This window comes from Leptonychotes weddellii, chromosome 13 (assembly GCF_054177405.1).
Source record: "Leptonychotes weddellii isolate Sample4059 chromosome 13, ASM5417740v2, whole genome shotgun sequence".
NCBI classification, from domain to species: Eukaryota; Metazoa; Chordata; class Mammalia; order Carnivora; family Phocidae; genus Leptonychotes; species Leptonychotes weddellii.
The window spans coordinates 61,963,294-61,984,938 of record NC_138381.1 but is presented as its reverse complement, the minus strand read 5'-3'; the positions used below and the strand labels follow the sequence as shown (position 1 = coordinate 61,984,938).

At 44.7% G+C, this 21,645-nt stretch overlaps 1 protein-coding gene across 2 annotated transcripts in view; it reads left to right on the top strand.

Annotated features, from left to right (window-relative positions):
• The first annotated feature begins 484 nt into the window (after window positions 1–484).
• KREMEN1 (kringle containing transmembrane protein 1) overlaps window positions 485–21,645 on the top strand; it is a 64,251-nt gene continuing 43,090 nt past the window's right edge. The window contains exons 1-2 of one of the 2 annotated variants that reach the window (XM_081801903.1): window positions 485–679; window positions 20,066–20,228. In XM_081801903.1, coding sequence (XP_081658029.1) covers window positions 583–679; window positions 20,066–20,228 — 260 coding nt within the window. In that variant the 5' untranslated portion in view covers window positions 485–582. The remainder of the gene's footprint in view (window positions 680–20,065; window positions 20,229–21,645) is intronic. The other variant, XM_081801904.1, reaches the window with a different exon arrangement.

The window sequence follows — 21,645 nt, the reverse complement described above, 5'->3', positions numbered from 1 at the left end:
ACAGGTGGCCGCGTGGAATGTGAACCCGGACAGAGTGATTCCAGAGCGCTCTTTTTTAAACTACGACGTTGAGCCAAGCAGGGAAAAGCGGTTTGCAAACTGCTGTTCTGATTATTACCGCTGCGGTTGAGCCCGCGCTGTGGGTCACGACCTGAGTGAGGGTGGAGCAAGGGTCACTGGGCGCCCGGCCTGCTCCAACCTAGCCAAAGCTCCGCGTGGGCACTGGGAGGCGGAGCCCCGGACCCCGCCCCTCACCTGCTGGTCCCGCCCCTCGGTCGGACCAATAACGTGCCCCGTGGGGCGGGCCCAGGTGTGGAAGGGCGTGTGGGCGGAGCCTGGAGCGTGAGTGGCAGGCGCGGCGCGCGCACCGGGAGGGGAGGGCGTGCGCAGTCGGCTCCGCCCCTCGGGTCTCGGGGCTGAGCCGGGCGGGCCCCGCACGGCCGGGGCGGTGGCGGCGCTGGGGAGGGCGGGCCGGGGCGGGGCCACGCCCGAGCCCCGCGTCCCGCTCCCATGGCCGCCCCCGGCTCCCCGCGCTGCCCCCTCTCCCCCGGGCCGCGCCCCGGGGCCCCGCACTGACGGCCCATGGCGCCGCCCGCCGCCCGCCTCGCCCTGCTCTCCGCCGCCGCGCTCACGCTGGCGGCCCGGCCCGCGCCCAGCCCCGGCCTCGGCCCCGGACCCGGTGAGTGAGCGAGCCCCGGCGCCCACCCTGCGCGGAGCTCGCCTGAGGGGCGACGCGGGCCGGCCCGCCTTGGGGGGCCCAACCACCTAGCTCCTACTTCCCGGGACTCCTTCTCCCAGTCTCTCAGCGACGCCCCCCGGCCGGGGCGGTCCCCCGCCTCAGAACCCGGGATTTCCCCCGCAGTCCCTCAGTGACGCCCCCCGGGGCCGGGCGCCCTCTTTGCCTCAGGACCTACTCCCGGGATCCCTTAGCCAAACTCCTCAGCTAGGCCTCCTGGGCTGGGTCGTCTCCTCAGCCTGAGGACCCAGGACCCCCTGCCCAAGTTTCTCAGCGACTCCCCCCGGGCCGGGATGCCCCCTCTGCCCCAGCACCTCCCGGGATCCTGCCCTGTCTCTCAGCGACGCACCCCGCCTCGAGACGCTACACCCCCTCCCCAAGCCCCTCAGGGACTCCCCCGGGGCCAGGATCCCCTCCGCAAGAACAACGGCGACGCCCCGGCGCCCCGCGCCTCCCGGCTCAGGAGCTGGTGCGGAGGCGAGCGCAGCGGACAACCAGCCTCTCTGCCCCGTTCCCGGCTGCGTCCGCTTGCCCGACACTACTTTCTGCCTTGCGAGGAGTCGAGTTGACTTGCCCGCCCTGCAAGAGGCAGGTCCGGGTGGCCGGACGACCCGCTGTATCCAGCCGGGACTCCTCTTTACCTCCCGGGCCGCTTTGAGCCTCCCAAGACTCAGGTGCGGGCCTTGCTTGGAGAGAGGAAAAGAAGGGGTGATGGGAAGCCTCCCCTACAGATCTTAGGGTGCTTATCCCGAAAGCGCAATGCAGAGCCCCATTTCCCAGGTAATCCTACACTTTAAACGGGGTCACCCACTCCCCAGGCCAAGGCCAAGGACATGTCTCCCTGAGGTGGGGCCCTGGACTAGGATGGAAGCTGGTACTTTGCTTAGCTTCCATACACACCCTTCTTTGCAGCAGAACTTTTTCCAAGTTGAAGAGCAGGCACGAGGGCGTTGTCTGGCCCAGTTACATTTCTCTGCAGGTTGTTTGGGTGTTGAGAATTGGGCATTCGTGAAAGGGACGGGAAGGGTTCATTACCGGTTTGCCGGAGTAGGAAAACCGGCTGAGGGTTCTCCACCCAAAGTCGCAGACTGTGATGTTGGAAAGACAGGATTTTGTTGCCGAAGGAAAACTCAAGAGTTGCTTTGTTTACTTACCAGCTTGGATGAGTGAAAATGATAGGACTGGGTGTTGTCACTTACTATGTGATTGTGGGCCATGACTCAGCTCTCTAAGCCTCAGTTTCCTCATCGGTAAAGGAGGGATAGCGAGAACTCCCTTTGCCTGGTGTTGTGAAGATAAAATGATATACTGCAGGTAACACCCACATATAGAAGGCAGCCAATAAACATATTTTAATAATACTTTTTATAGTGCTTCACAGTTCACCAAGTGCTAGACACCTCATTTGCCCTGAGATTGCTATGAGCTTGCAGTCTGATTAAGCCCTGTAAAAGGCAAACCTTGGCTTTAGATCAGTAGAAGGGGGTCTCCAAGTACTGTAAACCTTAGGCTCGAGAAGTGGTTTCGGAGTGATCGGCAGCTTTCAAGGGGACTTCTACAAAAACTGCCACAGAAGTTTGATCACGTCTGCTATTTGCTGTATGTGAGGAATGAAGGAGGAACTTTCTGAGAGCCAGGATATGTCAACATAGCTGTAACCTAGTAACCCCTCAGCTCCAGTTTGCCATCTGTGTGGTCAGGATTTAATGTCCTCTACGGAGAGAGAGGTATGGGTGGAAATAAACTGGTTCCCCTTCTGGAAAGGGCAGAGTAGTAGTTAAGTGAGCCAGCTCTGCTTGTGTTTGTTAAAAAGTGTTAAGTGAGCCAGCTCTGCTTATGTTTGTTAGAAGGTGGCATCCTCTCCTCAGGCACCTTTGCTTTGCTAGGAGGGGTCAAATATAGCAGCTCTTAGGCAGTTTGAACTTCAAACCTTGGTGCACTTTTATTTAGGAGTCTGAGTTAGGGACAAATAAATAACCATTGTGAGATGATTTATGATAAGTGGCCCAAGTTCCTGCCTCAGTAAGCCTCACCAGCAATTTTTCCTACCATCCAGGTACACCAGGGCTTTAGTGACTTTTCCTTTTTAGTTCCAGAAGCAGTTTTAGGGAGATACCACATGGTCTAAAGCATCACATCCTGTCCCAAGGCTGTCTACTAGTTTTTTAAATCCTTGTGGATATGCCAAACTTACCATTTTACATTTTTTGATACTGTAATTTTCTCTAAAATTTTGTGGATGGAAAAAATTATTTCAATACTTATATTCTGCACAATTTTGTAATATTTAAATTACTGGTGGTTTGCATTTTTGAATGCTGACTTTATAAAAACAGTTAGCTCATTCCCCATCAATGCTAGTTCTAATTACAGTGTATAACCAACCCCAAATGATCTCCCTTCTCCTCTCCATTCTTCCTGAGATTCTCTCCCTTTCTTCACAACTGATAAGGAGGAAGACAGAGGTTGATAGTGGAATCTAGACTTCCTTTTCAAGGAGGAAGGCAGCCAGGGCCATAGGGCTGATGGGCTCTCTGAAGTGGGCTCCCGTCTGGAATTTAGTGACCTGTAGGGGAGAGCCTAGAGGTAGGAAAAGCAGAGAAGTCTGGGTAGAATTGTGCTATTTGAGTTTTCCACCTAAGGCAAGCTACCTGCTTGGGTTTTCACTTCATTTGGGTGCTGTCAGGTGTGCACCAACAGAGCTTCTCAACTCAGGTTACATTTGCTGTGAACACCTTTTATGATGCTCATTCTCCTCTAAATCCTCCTCTAGCATTCATCCTGTTAGCCAGCAGTATGTCTTGCCATAAAACCCATGAGTTCAGTGAACAGTGAGAGCTTCCTACTGTAGAGAGCCCTATCCCTCTTAGGGACATCATTAATGTTAGTTTACCTGAATGCAACACAGGGGCTGATAGGAGTAAAGTGAGCTGACATGCTTTCATACTTTTATGTTGACCCATTATTTTCATGCTTTGAGTATTTTAAGAAACAAAAACTGTCAAAACTGACCTGATATCAAAGAACTCTGATGTTTTTATGAAAATTTGTTTTGGCCTCTAGACAAATCTATTTAAATGTTTGAGATATGCAGTGAAACCTTTTATAAATCTGAAAGCAAAAAAGAAGTTCCATTTAGGCTCACTACTAATAAACAGCAAGTTGGTGTACTTAATATAGATATTATTGATAATATCACTATTTAGCATAGTTGAAGCAACAGCAATAAATGATGAAGATAAAATGTATTGCTTGAAATAACTTCACAATATACAGATTAGGTATTTTTGGTGATGGGCAATATAACATCTTTAGTTTAGAATTTGGGGTCCTATAATGAGGCTCTAGGTCACGTGTTGACAGACATGTTTTTAAAGGCCAGACAGTAAATAATTTGGGCTTTGTAGGCTCTGTACTGTCTCTGTTGCAGTTATTCTACTCTGACTTTGTAGGGCAAAAGCACCAGAGACAAATATAAATGAATGAGCATGGCTATGTTCTAATAAAACTTTATGGACACTGAAATTTGAAAATTTCATATAATTTTCATATGTCACAAAATATTATTCTTTTGATTATTTTCAATCATTTAAAATTTAAAAAACCACTCTTAGCTCATGGGCTGTACAAAACCAGGGAGTAGGTCAGATTGGGCCCGAGGTATACTTTGCCAAGGTGTGCTTTAGGTCCATATGTATTGATTTTTTTTCCAGTGTTCACTGGTCTGGAAAGGTGAAAAGGAGACCTGGTTTTGGTGAATAAATGAACCCTTTACATTTTGCTGTTTACTATTTTTAAGAGACATACAGGAAAAATGGTTAAAATGGTGTATTTTATGTATATTTTACTTAAAAAAGATACACGAGGGGAAGTTCATGCACGTACATTTGGATCTTTAATAATACTTTTTTTTTTTTAAAGATTTATTTATTTATTTGAGAGAGCGAGAATGAGAGAGAGAGAGAGTACATGAGAGGGGGGAGGGTTAGAGGGAGAAGCAGGCTCCCCGCCGAGCAGGGAGCCCGATGCGGGACTCCATCCAGGGACTCCAGGATCATGACCTGAGCCGAAGGCAGTCGCTCAACCAACTGAGCCACCCAGGCGCCCCGGATCTTTAATAATACTTTTAAAAAATGCCTTAAAAAGAAATTCGGTATGGTTCAGTGTGTGCAACATACAGAAAATAGTGTCTTCCTTGGAACCGGCCCATGGTTTGTTCAACTATGCAGATGTTGCTTGGAGCAAACGGTTGAGAGATCCGTTTCTCAGAGGAAAGCCCAGGCAGCAGGTGGCACCAGCCTGAGACACAGAAAAACAGCCAGGAAAAAAAAATAAGAAGAAGAAAACAAACTTCTGTCATTTTCCTAAACAATTGAATTTTATTTCCATGGTACTGTCGTCATTTTTAAAGTGGCCTTTAAAAAACAACAATGTGCTTAGCATGGCTGATTATTTTGTTTTAATTAAAACATTTTTGAAAAAACAAAATGAAGCATTCAAACATACCAAGTTGATTGTGTTTGTACTGTGGAACAGTTAATGCAAAACACTTGAGAGAGGCCGGAAGCTTGGATCTGTAGCCTTTGCCTGAGTTTTTGCCTCCTGAAGAAGGACAACAGAGGAAGATATGAATGTGTCCCTTAGAAAACTACCTGTGGAGTTTTTTTGTTTTTTTTTTAAAGATTTTATTTATTTGACAGAGAGACACAGCGAGAGAGGGAACACAAGCAGGGGGAGTGGGAGAGGGAAAAGCAGCCTTCCATCTGAGCAAGGAGCCCGATGTGGGGCTCCATCCCAGGACCCTGGGATCATGACCTGAGCCGAAGACAGGCGCTTAACGGCTCGGCCACCCAGGCCCCCGTACCTGTGGAGTTTTTAAGATGAGATCTCCAGCCCCCTGATGCCACTTGGCAGGTTAGCTTCTAGCTGGCTCACTGCGCAGCCCGTGAATGGGGCAGAACAATGACTGGCATTCCTTCCATACGCAGTTTGACCTGGAGAGTCCGGCTGGAACCCGGAAGTATTTGACCAGGAGGAGCAGCCCTAGTTCACTCTGTTTTTCCCCTCTCTGTTGTCTTCAGTGGCTTCTTCTTAAGATGGCAGTGGCTTCTTCCCCAGACCTCACCTCTGAGACGATATCCTGGATTCAGACTGAACAGAGAAAGTAAAGAGGCCATTGTGGAAATGTCAGAAGGGTGTCCATACTTCTCAAAAATAACCACTCTTATAGAAATTTGCCTTTTCCTCTAAGGAAATTCCCTGCTTCCTGACCCCCCCCACCCCCTTTTAGTCTTCTTTCTAGGGAAACACCTCCCTAACCTGGACTTGCAACAGTTTATTTTATTTTTTATGATTTTATTTTTAAGTAACCTCTGCATCCAGCGTGGAGCTTGAACTTACAACCCCAAGATCAAGAGTCGCATGCTCTACCTACTGAGCCAGCCAGGCACCCCAGACTTGCAACAGTTTGAAGAGAAATGAACTTAGGAGCTACGAAGTACCTGGCAGACAAAAGATTTTAGGCCACCGAACATGCAAGGTTGCCGTTATTCCTCCCAATTATAATAGGACCCTCTAGGGGCTGCCCCTCTGCTAGGCCCAGCTTCTAGTTTCTCTTGCCACTGATTTAATCCTTGGCAAGTCGCCAAAGCATTAAACTTTTATTGTTCAATTTACCACAAGGGCGGGCCATGCTTCTGGTGGGCTGAGGAGGCTGCAGCCGCTTCCAAACCCGAGTGTCACACCACATTAGCAACTTTAGACTTTGAGGGCTGGATTTCTTTCAGTTTGGTTAGATTCTTGGTTAGAACCAGAACAGTATACTCACACTCAAAGTTTGAAAGCTAGGAAATGGTAAAAACAGCATAAGCAACTTTTAAAGATGATTCAAAATGGTTGCAGCATCAGCATGTAGGACTAGTTCTACGTGGTTTCTTTATGCCTTCGAAACAGGTATGTTAAATGGCTATCCATGTTCCTCAGTGGCCTAAAGTTGCATGAAAACATGGCGACCAAGTGGTCCTCTTCTACAATGGTAGCGATCATTAACCAATGCCATCATAGTATGTAAATTACTTGCTGCTGTTCAATCTATAAAAATTCATCTTCAAAGAAGATTATTGGGCTGGTAAAAATATTTTTAATAATGACCACAGAAGCCATATTTGTTTTTCTTTGATGTTCTTCCGAAGACTCTTCTGGTTTTAATCAGATTGTTCCCACATAAAATACAGTGGAAATCTACAATAATAAAATCCCTATTCCTATGTCTATGGGGAAATAAACAGGATGGGGACAGTCCTTTTAAGGGGCTTTCCCCTTTCCTTGCCCTAGACTCAAAGCCTCTATTACTGGTGGGTGTTTTGGCATCAGTTAAGGGCCTTCAATCCTTCCCTCCCTCCATGTTTTGCTCTTTCATTAAAGTGTTTCTGTTGTCTAATTATATCCTTTCAATCAAATTAGAGACTGCAGCATCTGGTGAGGGCCGTAACTGCCGCCATCTGCACCTCGTATATACAGGCCTTTTCAGCTGAGAATCACTCAACTTCCAAATGGCAGGAAGAGATTTGGAAAAAGTTTAGTTGGAAGGGAGGTTAACTTAAAAGGACCGTCTTCAAAGGCTGGGTACGACGCCCTGCTTGCTATGATGTGTGCGTAACCATGCAGAGCTTCATTGGCTTGGCTCACCAAAGATTCTTCTCTAGCGCTTGTGGCAGATGACGAGTTTTTGATTGTCTTAGCTGAAATGAGTAGGCCTCTCATCCTTATTACGGGCTTAAGGGGGCCCAGGGTGAGCTGAGAATTTCTCCCTTGAGAAGAATCTTTTGTTATGTGACCACTTGTTAATGGATAGGACACTTTCTGTTTATTTGACCATTTCATCTCATTCATTGGTTTCATCTGGAGGAGATCTTGCCCCCAGGGGACATTTGGCAATATCTGGAAACCTTTTTTTTTTTTTTAATAGAGAATGAGAGCAGGGAAGAGCCAGAGGGGGAGAGAGAATCTTGAGCAGGCTCCACGCTGGGCCCCCACTCCGGGCTCAGTCTCAACGATTCTGAGATCTTGACCTGAGCTGAAATCAAGAGTCAAGTGCTTAACTTACTGAGCCACCCAGGCTCCCCTAAAGTTTTATTTATTTTATTTGAGAGAGAGAGAGTGTGAGGGAGAAATCGTGAGTGGGGGGAGGGGGAAAGGGAGAGAGAGAGAATCCCAAGCAGACTCCCCACTGAGTGCAGAGCCTGAGCCAAAATCATGAGTGGGATACTTAACCAACTGAGCCACCCAGGTGCCTCTTATTATCTGGAAACATTTTTGATTGTCACAACACAGGGTGGGGTGCGGTTGGGGGTAGGATATTCTACTGGCATCTAGCGGGTAGAGGCCGGGGATACTGCTGAACATCTTTCAATGCACAGGACAGCTCCCCCCCACCAATGAACTGTTTGGCTCCAAATGTTAATAGTGCCACGGTTGAGAAACCCCATCCTAATTGTGTTATTCTTTTTTCCTTCCTATCGCCGTGACCTAGGAGAAGGCATCTCTGATCAACATCTTGTTTCACTCTTAAGAATGTAGATTCTTCATTATCCATATCTGAGTTCCCAAGTAAGCATTTCTGTGGACAGCGATTTGGAAACCTAAGTGGAATAAAGACATTTGAGAGTCAGCGTGTTTCTACTCTCCCTGGAGTATGATTGCCAGATTAAATACCGGACATTCAGTTAAATTCAAATGTCAGATAATGAATAATTTTTGTGTGTATTAAGTCTGTCTCATGGAGTATTTAGGCATACATCCTATATTTTCATTTGCTAAATCTGGCAACTCTACTCTAGATCTGTGAAACTTTATACCTTTGACTATGAAATCAATCTGTGGTCACCATCTACCCTTATTGCTCTGGCTGGCTAGACATGACAGCTTTTGCTTGTTTTTGTTTATAAGTTAGTGCTACACTGAATCTTTCCTTCCGCCCAAAACTGTCTCCCTGGCCAGAACGTCTGAAACTTGTCACTTGAATCATGTTTTTATCTTGGGACCAACTAACAAGTGCCTATCACATGCCTACTGTATGCCCAGCATCTCTGACTAGGACTCATCCCTGTGCCAATTCATAAAAGACTACAACTTTGTTGCTTTAGGTTTTACTTTAAAAGATGTACTTTAGGGATATGCTGTCGACCTGCTAATCAGTTCCCAACTCAAGAATTCTTGTATTATTTGGCCATCCCGTATCAACCAAGGGAAGCTAAATAGCCCACAGCCTGGCTTCCGTGGAGTGTTGGCTGCCCTCCAGGGCTCTATTATATGGGAACTTTCTTGCTATCTGAAATTAACAATAGGGCACAGGCAATACTGATGAAACTTGTCTAGAAGCTGGATTATATCAGTTTGTTTTATCTCCTTTTATACTGATTGAGAGGTTCAGACAGCGTGAAATAGGGTTGGTCAAGAGATGGTGAGGCAGTGTGTGGATTTGTGCCAGGTGCCTCTTGCTTAAAGCAAACTCAGAATAAAAAAATGTATATTTTCATTATAATGGGGGTTGATTATTCCCTATTACAAATGGCTTCACCATAGATTTCCTTTTAATAGCAGATTCCTCTGGTTTAAATAGCAAGTATTTGATTTTCAAGTACGTGATTTACCTGCTTTCCTGGAACTTCTCATATTCTCACAGGTCATTCCTAGGTAAGTCATGATTGCTAGCCTAGAGGCATCCGTTGGTGAGGGAACCAGGGCACTCAATATGTCTGTAATGCATTTTCACACCAGTTCTCCCATATACCTGCTTCCCTCATTCAGCTAACATTTGCCAGTCACGTTCTGAGTGGTCTGTACTTACTGCAGATATAAAGATGAGTGAGATGCTCGAGAAACTCATGGGCTAGTGGAAGCAGGGACAGGTGCTTCTTGAGCAGTTACAGTTCAAGGTGATCGAGTCTGACCAGGCTGTGGCAGCCTGTACCGTGGGACTTGTTTTAGAGCCCCCAGTTTCTGCAGCAGTGCTGTCTGTTCTAGACACCTTCCAAATAGTGTTCCATCTTTTTGTCTTGTTTTTGTTTCCTTTAGAGTTGATTCGTAAGGCACTAAGTTCCTGCCATCAGGGAACTGGATTTTGAGCTTTAAAACATCAGAAGCTTCCTGTTGCCTCATGTGAAAACTATGTCTAGTGTGAAATTTCATTTCAAGATTGAAGTAGACCCATTTGTATTCAAATATTATATCAAGAAAGGTGCCATCACCAAAGTGCAGTAGAATCTGTTCTCGTGGCATTGGCAGTAAAATCCATGGTTAATTCATGAAACTAAAGTTCTTCTGAGCTGGCGACCTCTGTCTGAGTGTGTCTGTTCGTTCTTTCACCGAGGCTTGGCCTCATCTCTGTATATATGATAGAGCTAGGTTCTTTCTCAGAAGCTATCTTTTGGTCTTCAATTTGATGATGGTGTGTTTTTTTTTTAATATCCTAAAGCACCACTGCGTACTTGCTTTAAATTCCTCAAGCACTACTGCGTATTCATGGTGACTGTTCCTGGCAGAAACACATGTCCTTCACAGTGGCAACCGTGACATGTTTTCCAGTGGGTCCGCCTGGGTAGGAGTGGAGCATATTTACGATGAGAGCCAGATGGGAAAAGAGTGGTTGGGACCCAAACAGCACTGCATTCTGGGTTGTTTTTCAAATTTTTTTTTTTTTTTTAAAGATTTTATTCGTTTATTTGTGAGAGAGAATGAGAGACAGAGAGCACGCGAGGGAGGAGGGTCAGAGGGAGAAGCAGACTCCCCGCTGAGCAGGGAGCCCGATGTGGGACTCGATCCCGGGACTCCAGGATCATGACCTGAGCCGAAGGCAGTCGCTTAACCAACTGAGCCACCAAGGCGCCCTGTTTTTCAAATTTTTATATAACAATAAGGAGTCCTCTCTCAAATATTTTCATGGGTCTTCTGAACTTAAACCTCTGGTCTTATGCTTACAGTACGTTCAGTTTTCTTGGAATAGTCTTTTAAGTAATTAAATATTTCATCTATTAGTAGAGATAAATAAACTGGAGATTCAAATAGAAGACCTCAAAACCTCCTTCCAAAAATATAAATTCTTCAGGTAAAGTAACTTTGAGAGGCATATTTCTTTTCTTCCACTACTGTTCTTAAGGACACTGTTTCCTTGAATGAGAAGAAAGACCTAAAAGATTTTTTAATGAAAAAACTGATACCTTTAAAAAAAATTAGAGTGATTCTTTTTATGGTAATTCTACTTTGGGCAAAAGTACAGCTTGTTCTCTGGTCATTTCAACTGTTAATACATAGCCCAAGAACATGATATGTGAATGTCTATCTTGAATTTAGATGACTGAATTTCAGCTGATTGAGTTTGTTTATAGTTTTTGAAAAGAAACTAAGGTAAATTAATTATAAAACAGCATGTTTTCAAGATATCCTTTAACAAATTTTTATTATGGGAAATTTACATGCAAAAATAGAAGAATGTAAGGAAGTCCCGTGTATCCATCTCCCAGCTTCCATGATGATCAACGATGGCCAATATTATTTCATTTTTACTGCTTCATCTCCCCAACTAGATTATTTTGTAATAGATCTCAGATACATCTTCTCATCTATAAGTATCTTAGTATGTCTTTCGAAATAAGAACTCTTTTCAAAAACATAGTAACAGTACCATTACCATCATCACGCTTAGAAAAACTAACAATAATTCCTTAATGTTATTAAATATCCAGTCAGTAATCAGTGTTCAAATTCTCCCAGTTGTCTCAGTGGTTGTTTTACAGTTTAACTCGGGATCTAAGCAAGGTATATTTAGGGGATGTGACAAGAGTCTCTATTAACCTATAAGATTCCCCTCTTTTTCTTTTTTCTTTGTAATTTATTTGTTGAGGATGTGTTTGTTTGGTTTTTTTTTCTAAGCAAAAAGAGTGCTTAAGTACCTCTTTGATGGATTCAGGGCCCACATCGGAGGTGAGGTGTTTTTTTTTTTTTTTACCATAGAATTGTCACTTCCATTAGAGAAACATGTAGAATTAGAGAATTTTATTGTATATTTATAAGATTTTATTTTTAAGTAATTTCTACACCCATCGTGGGGCTTGAACTCACAACTGCAAGATCCAGAGTCACATGCTCTACCAACCGAGCCAGCCAGGCACCCCAAAATTAGAGAATTTTAAGCTTGGAAGAGATTTTGAGCCATCAGTACTCTCCAGTCACATGGACTTTTGAACTTCAGTTCCATTTTGATATAATCTTGAAATTTGAGTTTAGAGTAAGGGGACACTGAGATCATCTGTCTCAAACCCCATTGTTTCACAGGTGAAGAAACAGACCCCAAGTGTCCAGGTGATTTGCTCAAACCACATCTGATGTCCTTTCCTCTTTATTCCAGTGATTTCTTGTACATACTATATATACTGAGGACCCCCTTCTCCAAATTATCCTCTCTCTAGTCTAGATCCGATAACCTAAGTCTAAATGATTGTGGGAATCACTGCTCTTACCTCAGCCATGTTGGGAACTGCCTTCCCACAGTCATGTGTCTCTTTACTCTTTACTTCAGGGTTGCGCATAACTGAAATAAGCATTCCTGTTGTGCTTTTGAGTGTCTGTGTGCAAAAGGCATTTTTCCCAGGAGCAGGAGCTTTGAAGATGTACCCACAAGTTCCCACTGGACACCAATCTGTACCAGAAACCCAGCAGAGTAGGAGGTGTGCTGAGCAGACATTTAACAACACTATTGTGTTGTCCTCTAGATATTAAAAGGAGCCTTTTCCACCTAAGCCTTGTATTTCTATAATTCTACCCACTTACCAAATTTTAGAGACATATTTAAAGGAACAGAAGATATTCCCATTGGAAAATGTTTTCTGTTGTCTTATTTTAAGATGCCATAATTGAATTTAGTGTTTATTGATTCACGTTGATTCCAAACTGGATCAAAACCAAGTGAATTCATCCAACATAGAATCACAAGAGATGCTGAGTGGTCCTACATAGGACACTTAACTTTGATTGATTAAAAACAGTGACTGTCACAGACATCGTGGCTAGAGATCCAACTAGTAATTCCACCAGAAAACTAGGAATATTCTAGACTCAGTATGAGAACATTTTTCTGTTTCTCAATAGTATGGTTTCAGACAAATAGTGTAATTAGGAATGACCTAGTTACAGAGCCTCATTGAGAACATATTCTTCAACTTTATTAAATCTTGTCAAGAAATAGAATGGCTTTTCGATTAACTGCTGCTTTCCTACCACTGTCTCATATATGTTAAGTTTTAATTATTTTAAGAGAACGTCTCATTAAGAGTTTTAAACGTGAACTTTAAAAATGCTGTGCGTGTACAAGCTGGCAGAGTTAATTGCTTGGGATTCTATTAACTTGGCATTTTCCTCACTTAAAATAAGTACAAACATTTCTTTTTAAAGATTTATTTATTTACTTTGAGAGAGAGTGCTTGCATGTGCAAGCAGGGGGTGGGGTAGAGGGAGAGAGAATCTCCAGCAGACTCCCTGCTGAGCATGGAGCCAACTGGGGGCTCGATCTCATGACCCTGAGATCATGACCTGAGCCAAACCAGGAGTCGGATGCCCCAAGTACAGATATTGATTCTATGATTCATTAGAGCATATAAACAAAGATGTTTCATCACACAGTTGAAATTTTGATTAAGAAAAATCTATTTGCTCCATTAAACCTTTTTTTTTCCTCACCCCTTATTCACTGAATGCTTGGATTCATCACAGGGCTTACACCATATATATTTTCTATCCTGATGGTAGCCTGATAACTTTATTTTTTTTTTATTATTATTTTTTTTTTAAGATTTTATTCATTTATTTGAGAGAGAATGAGATAGAGAGAGCATGAGAGGGGGGAGGGTCAGCGGGAGAAGCAGACTCCCTGCCGAGCAGGGAGCCCGATGCGGGACTCGATCCCGGGACTCCAGGATCATGACCTGAGCCGAAGGCAGTCGCTTAACCAACTGAGCCACCCAGGCGCCCTAGCCTGATAACTTTAAACAGAATTGTAGGGACGCCTGGGTGGCTCAGTTGGTTAAGCATCTGCCTTCAGCTTAGGTCGTGATCCCAGGGTCCTGGGATCGAGTCCATGTCACTCTCCCTGCTCAGCATGGAGTCTGCTTCTGCCTGCCGTTCTCTCTCTATCTCTCTGACAAATAAATAAATAAAATCTTAAAAAAAAAAAAAGAATTAAAACAGGATGATATGCCTATCTGTTCATGTTATAATTGCCTTTTATAGATAACTTTTTATGGACCAGAATGAAATATATGATCATGATGATCTCAGATTTATAATAAATTTGACTATTTAAAAAACATTATAATTACATAGTAATAATTTATTGGGCACCTGCTGTGTGCTAGGCATTTTACTTGCACATCCTCCAAATCTTCCCGTTGCCCTGAACTGTAGTTAACCTAATCCCCCATTTTACAAGTGAGGAAACTGAGGCTCAAAGAGGTTAGCTGAGTGCCTGTAGCTTGTAAACCACAGGCCAACTCTGGGCCCAGCCCCTAACTACACTTTCCGTGCTCTACCACATTGCTGCTAAAAGCTTTTCGTGCAGAACAGTATTTAACTATTTAAGTATTTGATTTAAACTATTTCATAACCCTTGAAATTAAATATTCAGTCCTATAAATTTCTTTGTGTGTATGTGTGTGTGTGTCTGTGTATTCTGTAGATATCACTTATTTAGGGGGTCCTTAGACTTAATGGATCTTGGGGCTACATAGAAGGGCTTAAGGGGTTCCATGAGCACTTCTGAAATTGTAAATGTTGTGGAGTATTTGTCTGGGGAGCGGGTCCCTATTTTTCAAGCAATTGTCCAAGAGGTGAACTGACTTTGAGAATTGTAATGTAGAAAATATTTTTTGGAAGTATTTCTAGGTCTTCTACAGCTCATGCCTCTAAATTATCGAAATCTTCAAATACTTTTACATACAGCCTGTGAACATGTGAGATCCTATGGATTTTAAGGTATAAATATGAAAGTTTAGAATATATATGGCATCAGGTCTTTTCTTTATATCCAACCCTTCGAAATTCTAAGCATAACGAACAATAATAGCTTTATGAGAGAAAGCTCCAGCTAGCTTTTATTAGCAGTGAAGGAGTATTGAGCTTTCACCCAAACGCAGAGTCTTTACCTACAGATCTTACTACCATGGAAATTAACCTCCAGGCCTTCATACGGTAGCAGGTCCTACAGAAAATGTTGGTTGGCACAAAACCATTTGCTCAAGATTCTCAACCAGGGATTTGATTACCCTGATGTGATTCCACTTATCGGCAAGGGAATTTCAATAAAATTAGCATCTCCAGTTTTAAAAATAAATGTCATATGCCATACTTTGGAGGATTTTGGTGATGGGGGGAATGATAAGGAATTACCAACTTAGAAGGGTGGAATTAGTGCTCTGGGTGCTTTGATGCCAGCCACATCGAAGAAATTTTCTGCTGTATTACTAAATTTCTGTCAGACTTATGTTTAACGTAAGGGCTGTTTTCATTCAATCCCCACAACAAAACATTCGGAGCTTTCTGATGGAGAGGGTCAAACAGATGAATTCTGTGAGATAATTGGGATCTGGCCAGAGAAAATGAGGAAATGAAGTTTCCTCGGTGTTCACAGTTTATTCTTCCTTCCTGCTCAGGACACCTTCCCCCTTGACTTCTGAGACGCACACACTTTCGTAGCTTTTCTCCCACCTCCCAGGGCGCACTTTCTCACTCATCAGTGCCAGGCCCTCCTCTTCCATGCCTGAAGTGTTGCAGGGCCCCCGAACTCAGCCCCAGATGTCTTCTCTCTCCACCTGCAGTACTCCTGTTCTCCCCACGCATCTGTGCCATTACTGCACATTTCTAGCTCCAGCCTCGCTCGGCCTCTTTCCTCAGCTCCAGGCTCAACAAGCCATCTGCTTCCTGTATATCTCCACCCAGTGTTCTGAAAGGTGTCTCAGACTTAACCGATCCACAGCCAAGCCCTGGTTCCACCCAAGGTACTCTGTCCCTCTTGTGTCCTCCCCGCTGTAGTAAATGGTGTCTCCGCTCGGGCCCATGTGCTATACTCGACTCCTCTTGCTCTCAGCAAATACTTTTGGATCTGCCTTCAAAGCACATCCAGAATGTGGTTACTTCTCACCACCTTTTGGCCTCCAGCCTGGCCCAGGGCACCCTTTCTAGCCCATCTTTCTGCTGTAACCACCTGACTGATCTCCCCGAGGAGTTCCTCCCCTCCAGAGTTCTTCCTCCACCCAGCAGCTAGACAGTTTTTCTAAAAGATAAGTCAGATCATGTCATTTCTCTGCTCAGAACCCTCCACTGGCTTCCCCTCACACTTAGAACAAAAGCCAAAATCTGATTTATATAACACTCTAGACCTTGTATGTCCTGGCCTTGCCTCTCTCCTCCCCCTCCTCTTCACTTCCCACCCACTCACCCTAATCCCGGTTAGAGGAGCTGCCTTTTAGTTCCCAAACCTGCCAAGCACACTGGGGCCCACACGGGTCTTCTTTTTTTTTTAAAAGATTTTATTTATTTATTTGAGAGAGAGACAGCAAGAGAGCACAAGTGGGAAGGAGAGGGAGAAGCAGGCTCCCCTCGGAGCAGGGAGCCCGATGCGGGACTCGATCCCAGGACCCCAGGATCATGACCTGAGCCGAAGGCAGTCGCTCAACCGACTGAGCCACCCGGGCGCCCCCCACACGGGTCTTCTATTTGCTGTGCCCATTGCCAGTACCGCTCTCCCCACGTGGTTTACATGGTTTTGTTTCCTCCTTTTGACCACATCTCTGCTCAAATGCCTCCTCCTCTCCAGGCCTTTTCTGGCCCACCCTCCCTAAAAAAGAACCCCCACCATTCAGTCTCCATCCCCTTACTCCGTTTTTCCGTACAGCCTTCCTCACTACCTGATGTGAATTTGACTGGTTTGTTAGGAGCTCCGTGACTGCGGGGTTCACCGGTGAAGCCCCAGTGCCGTGAACAGTGCCAGACACATAGTATGTACTGAATACATATTTGTTGAATGGATTAATTAACGATGTGCTAGACATGAGATCGAGCACCTTTGCTTGTTCCCTTTCGCTGAATGCCTAAATCTACAGCTGGCCGTGTGGTATTTTATTTCTTATTGGTTTAAGCCATTTCTCGTTTATCTAGTCAGAGCTTATGTCAGTTTTATAGCAGTAGACAATAAGGCAGGAGGGGGCCTCATTACCTGCCCTGATATTCTGATGAAATCAGGATGTGCACGTCACTTTGATCCAGAATGTTCAAGTTTGTTTTTCTTGTTTTTCTCCACAATTGATATGCACTGGGCAAATCCATTAAAAAAATAATCATAAAATGTGGTACACTGCCTCAGTTTCCCTAATGCAACTGAGAATAAGATTTGGGTCTAGGAGAAGCAGACTGAAGCAAACAGGCCTGCATTTTGCCATTCCCTCTCTCAGATGCCTCCTCATCCCCATTCACGAGGACTGACAGGTGTGGATGGCCACCACATTCTTTTGTGTTACAAATCAAGTCATCTGAGCCTCTGGGAACACTGACCCCACTGTCCTGCAAATTGCTGTCTATGGCTAAGGCCTTCCATTGGTTGGCCGGCATTTCTGGCTCCTGGGCCAGTCCTCAACCACTTGTGGTAGGAGAAAAAGATGTATCAGCACATAGCAATTAAAATTCTAGCAATTGGCAGAAGATTGGCTTGATGCTCTTAGAATCATCTAGTCTAGTGGTTCCCAAGCCAAATTACTTAACCTAGGCAGATTTTTAGAAATACAGGTTTCCAGGTCCCACTCTATCCCTGGAGTCAGGATAGGGTTTGGTACACACACACACACACACACACACACACACACGCTCTCTCTCTTCCTGTCTAGCAGATCATATATATTTCTAGTGATAATAAATGCTATGAAGCAAACAGGCAAAAGGCAGAAAACTAGGAGTGGAGATGGTAGGGATAGGTTTTCTGAGGTGGTGACATGTAGTCTGCACTGGGAGATATTAGGGGAAGAACATTTTGGGCAGGAAATAGCATGGTGTGTTTATGGAATTAGAAGCAGACCAGTGTGGCAGGAGCATGGCAAGTGACTAGGAGAAGAGCTCAGGGTGCGGTGAGAGGGAAGGCCTGGGGCTTAGCAGGCAAGGATGAAGGGTGTGGGTTTTGTTCCCAGCGCTCACATTTTCCTGGGAACTTTGAGCGCAGAAATGGAGGCTGTGAGTCCTGAACGAGGTTATACTGTCCTCTGATGGTGAATGGGACTAAAGTGGCACCCAAGATGAAGAGGAGAGGGCAGTTTCAGGGTATATATTTTAAGAAAGTCAACAGGACTTGCTGATGAGTGGAAAGTGTGGTGAGGGAGAGGACAGGGAAAGCAAGGATGACCTGAAGAGGTCCTATTAGAGGCACTGGAGAGGGTGGTTGAGTGCCCCAGTTGCCCCATCTGTAAAATGGGATATTGAGGGACCTCCCCACCAGGTTGGTGGGGAGTTGATATTTGTAAAGCATTTAGAGCAGAGCTTGGCACATGGTGAAACACCACGTAAGCGTTAGTGGTGCCGTGGATGACAGTGATTCGTCCAAGGTCGCACAGCTAGCCAGTGGTAGGTCCAGCACAAGAAACCAAAGCTTAGGGGCACCTGGGTGGCTCAGTCGGTTAAGCGTCTGCCTTTGGCTCAGGTCATGATCCCAGGGTCCTGGGACTGAGCCCCACATCGGGCTCCCTGCTCGGCAGGAAGCCTGCTTCTCCCTCTCCTGCTCCCCCTGTTTGTGTTCCCTCTCTCGCTGTCTCTCTCTCTGTCAAATAAATAAATAAAATCTTAAGAAAAAAAAAAAGAAAAAGAAACCAAAGCTTAGCTTCTCGGTTCAGTGTATTTTATGCTACACTGAGCTGCCTCCTTGAATTACCTTTGACCTTTTGTATTTATGCACACTCTAGGCAGAGTGTTTGGTCGTTGCACTGACTGTAAACATATGAATGTCACACCAAACATGATAAATTGCTATGATGTTCTGTACAGCCTGGAATTCCAGGTTATTTTGGCTGTCCATAAAACCATGAACCGTGCTATTCCAGATTAAAAAAAGGCCCAGATAGTGGGAGGAAGGGAGTACAGGAAGAGAGGTGGTCTGTGGATAGATTTTAAATATTAAAAGAAGTAGCTCCTAGAATGTAGATGCATTCATGTTGTTCACATGCTTAGGCTGGAGCAGGCACATGCCCTGCAACAGGAGACAGTGCTAAGAGTCTTTCATACCGGAAGTTAGAGGTCAGTGCATGCCAGGGGAAGGAAAGCAAGCAAGCTGAGAATGTCAGTGTTACTCCCCCAGATCGTCAGGTTCCTAGTGATACATCTTCAAGAAGTGTTTGAAGTATTTCTGTCAGTTTCAAGTAAGCTAATTTTTAAAAATTACTCTTTGTACTGTGCCTTTCTCATGAACCTCTGTGAATTTAATGCATGCAATATGTGGGGGGAAATCCTATCAGCCTCATTTCCCATCCCCCCAGAGTCTGAGAAGCAGATTTTAGAAGCACATTGTTGCACCTGCAAGGATTTTGTCATTTTATTAAACGGACCTGAGACGATGTTCAGTGTGTCTTGTAGGGAGGAATTTCGGAAAGAGGTGAGAGAAAATGCCAACTTGGCCCCTGCTCCCTCCTCTTGACTGTCTGTTCCATTGCATCTCTATCTCAAACGGCATGGGGAGGACTGTTCTTCATTACCAGGGAATGTGAGTCATTCCCAGACTTGTGTGATTGGGATTCCAAAGCGTTGCTGTATCCGATGGTCTTATTAAATCCAAGTGTCAGTGCAGCCTTTCAGACTGTAGGGGAGAGCTCACTTACAGCTGGTGACCTGGTTCTAGTTACCACACAGAGACACTGGCGAGACCAGTGACCCCCTCCGAGCACCCAGAATTCCTTGTGATGGTTGTTACCAACTATTCCCAGATTTGGGGGTTTCCTGGTTCCCTTCATGGGCTTCAATACATTTTGGCTCCCTGTTTATATTCGAGTTGAGATCTATACACTTTAGGGGGAAAATGTCTGTAAAGTGTCTGTAGACAAGCTAGTGCCAAGACTAGCCTAGCATTTGAAGGGGACTGCATTTCAGATTTACTCAGCCCTAGCAATGTTAACTTCTTGGCGTCTAGGATCTAGCAAGACACTCTCCATTTCCAGCTGGGTCCAAACGAAACAAATAAAACATCAACCAGAGAGGGAGGAGACTGTGGATGTTGCCAGAAAATCAGTTTGCTCTGTCTTTTCTTTCTCCTAGAATGTTTCACAGCCAATGGTGCAGATTATAGGGGAACACAGAACTGGACAGCACTACAAGGAGGGAAGCCATGCCTGTTCTGGAACGAGACTTTCCAGCATCCATACAACACTCTGAAATACCCCAACGGGGAGGGGGGCCTAGGCGAGCATAACTATTGCAGGTAAGATGGGGCCACACAGTGTTTTAGAAAAAAAAATCTTTGGCCTTCTTTTCCAGTCCCTTCCAGCCTTGCTTACAACTACAGGAAGCTTCTTTGTCTTCTTTTAGCCAACTCAGAAGGCCTTTCTTGTTACTATTTTAAAAATCTTCCTCCCACACCTTGCCACACACATACACATACACAATCTTCCACTCTTTTCAATTCCGGTTGCTTTGGTACACGTTTTCAGAGCTCTGCTTTCCTGTCTGATCACTTACATGTTTCTTGGGAAGGGCTTTCTTAGTTGGCCCTGCCACCAGTGGACACTATATAGATAGCAAAGCTTTTTAAGCTCCTGTGAATGTGGTGGTCAAGCAGAGCACCATCTGTGGCCCAAACCACCCTCTGCTTCTGAGCAAAGGAAGCTGTCCTACATTATCCCACCTCCCGCCAGCCCAGGATAGCCTTGCTCTGAGAGCAGCTGTAACCATCAGATTTGTGCTGTGTCCTTCCTCTCCATAGAATAAGGTGTTTCTTTGGTCCTTAACCTCCTGTCTGACCCTGACAGGGGCTCTTCACCTGAGATCCAAGGTGCTTCAGGTCCTTTGGCTCTAATTGCCAAATTGCCATCCTGACCATGTGTATCCATTCGCATTCTTTTTTTTTATGTAAAGATTTTTTTTTTTTTTAATTTATATGAGAGAGAGAGAGATTTTCCACAGAGATGATCCATGGCTTTGATCAGATTCTCAAAGTTACAGGTGATCCAAAACAAGTTAAGAATCACTGGTCTATAGGGACAAGAGCAAAGAAAGATTCTAAGCACTTTTGGTTATAGCTACATTTAAGCTATTTCTTCTCAAGATCCTGATAATGTGACTCATGGATCAGCACTGTGTCGAATTTAGTTATTATTAGGACAGATGCAAAGGCAGCCTCTTGAGCCATCAGGACAGGGAGAAGTGTTGACTGAGCTACACTTTGAGTCACATGCTATGTCCCTGGTTCTACCAGTATGTTGGAATCTCAGCCGTGGCACTCTCGACCCTGCTGAGCCAACATATTCATACCTGCATTGCATGGACTGCGCTGTTCACCTTCTGCTCTCCCTGTGTACCTTTACTAACACTCCAGGACCCTTGTGGATGCCTGTCATCCAGGTTATCCCTGTGCCTACAGCTCTTTCCATCACCTCTGTTCTAATTTGTTCCAACTGGCCATTCCCCCACAGTGGCTGTTGGATTATTTTTTAGTTGTTATTATAAAAATGTTAAAAGCTTTTCCAAAAAAAATTCTCAAAAACTACAGATAAATATTGCTTAAATAAGGTCATCTTTTGACATCTTTTCCGCTAAAATCCTCAGCAAGCCCCATTTCCCAGAGGTAACAATTTGTGTTACTTCACATTTTGCTGTCTCTTGCATTTTATTGTTAAAGT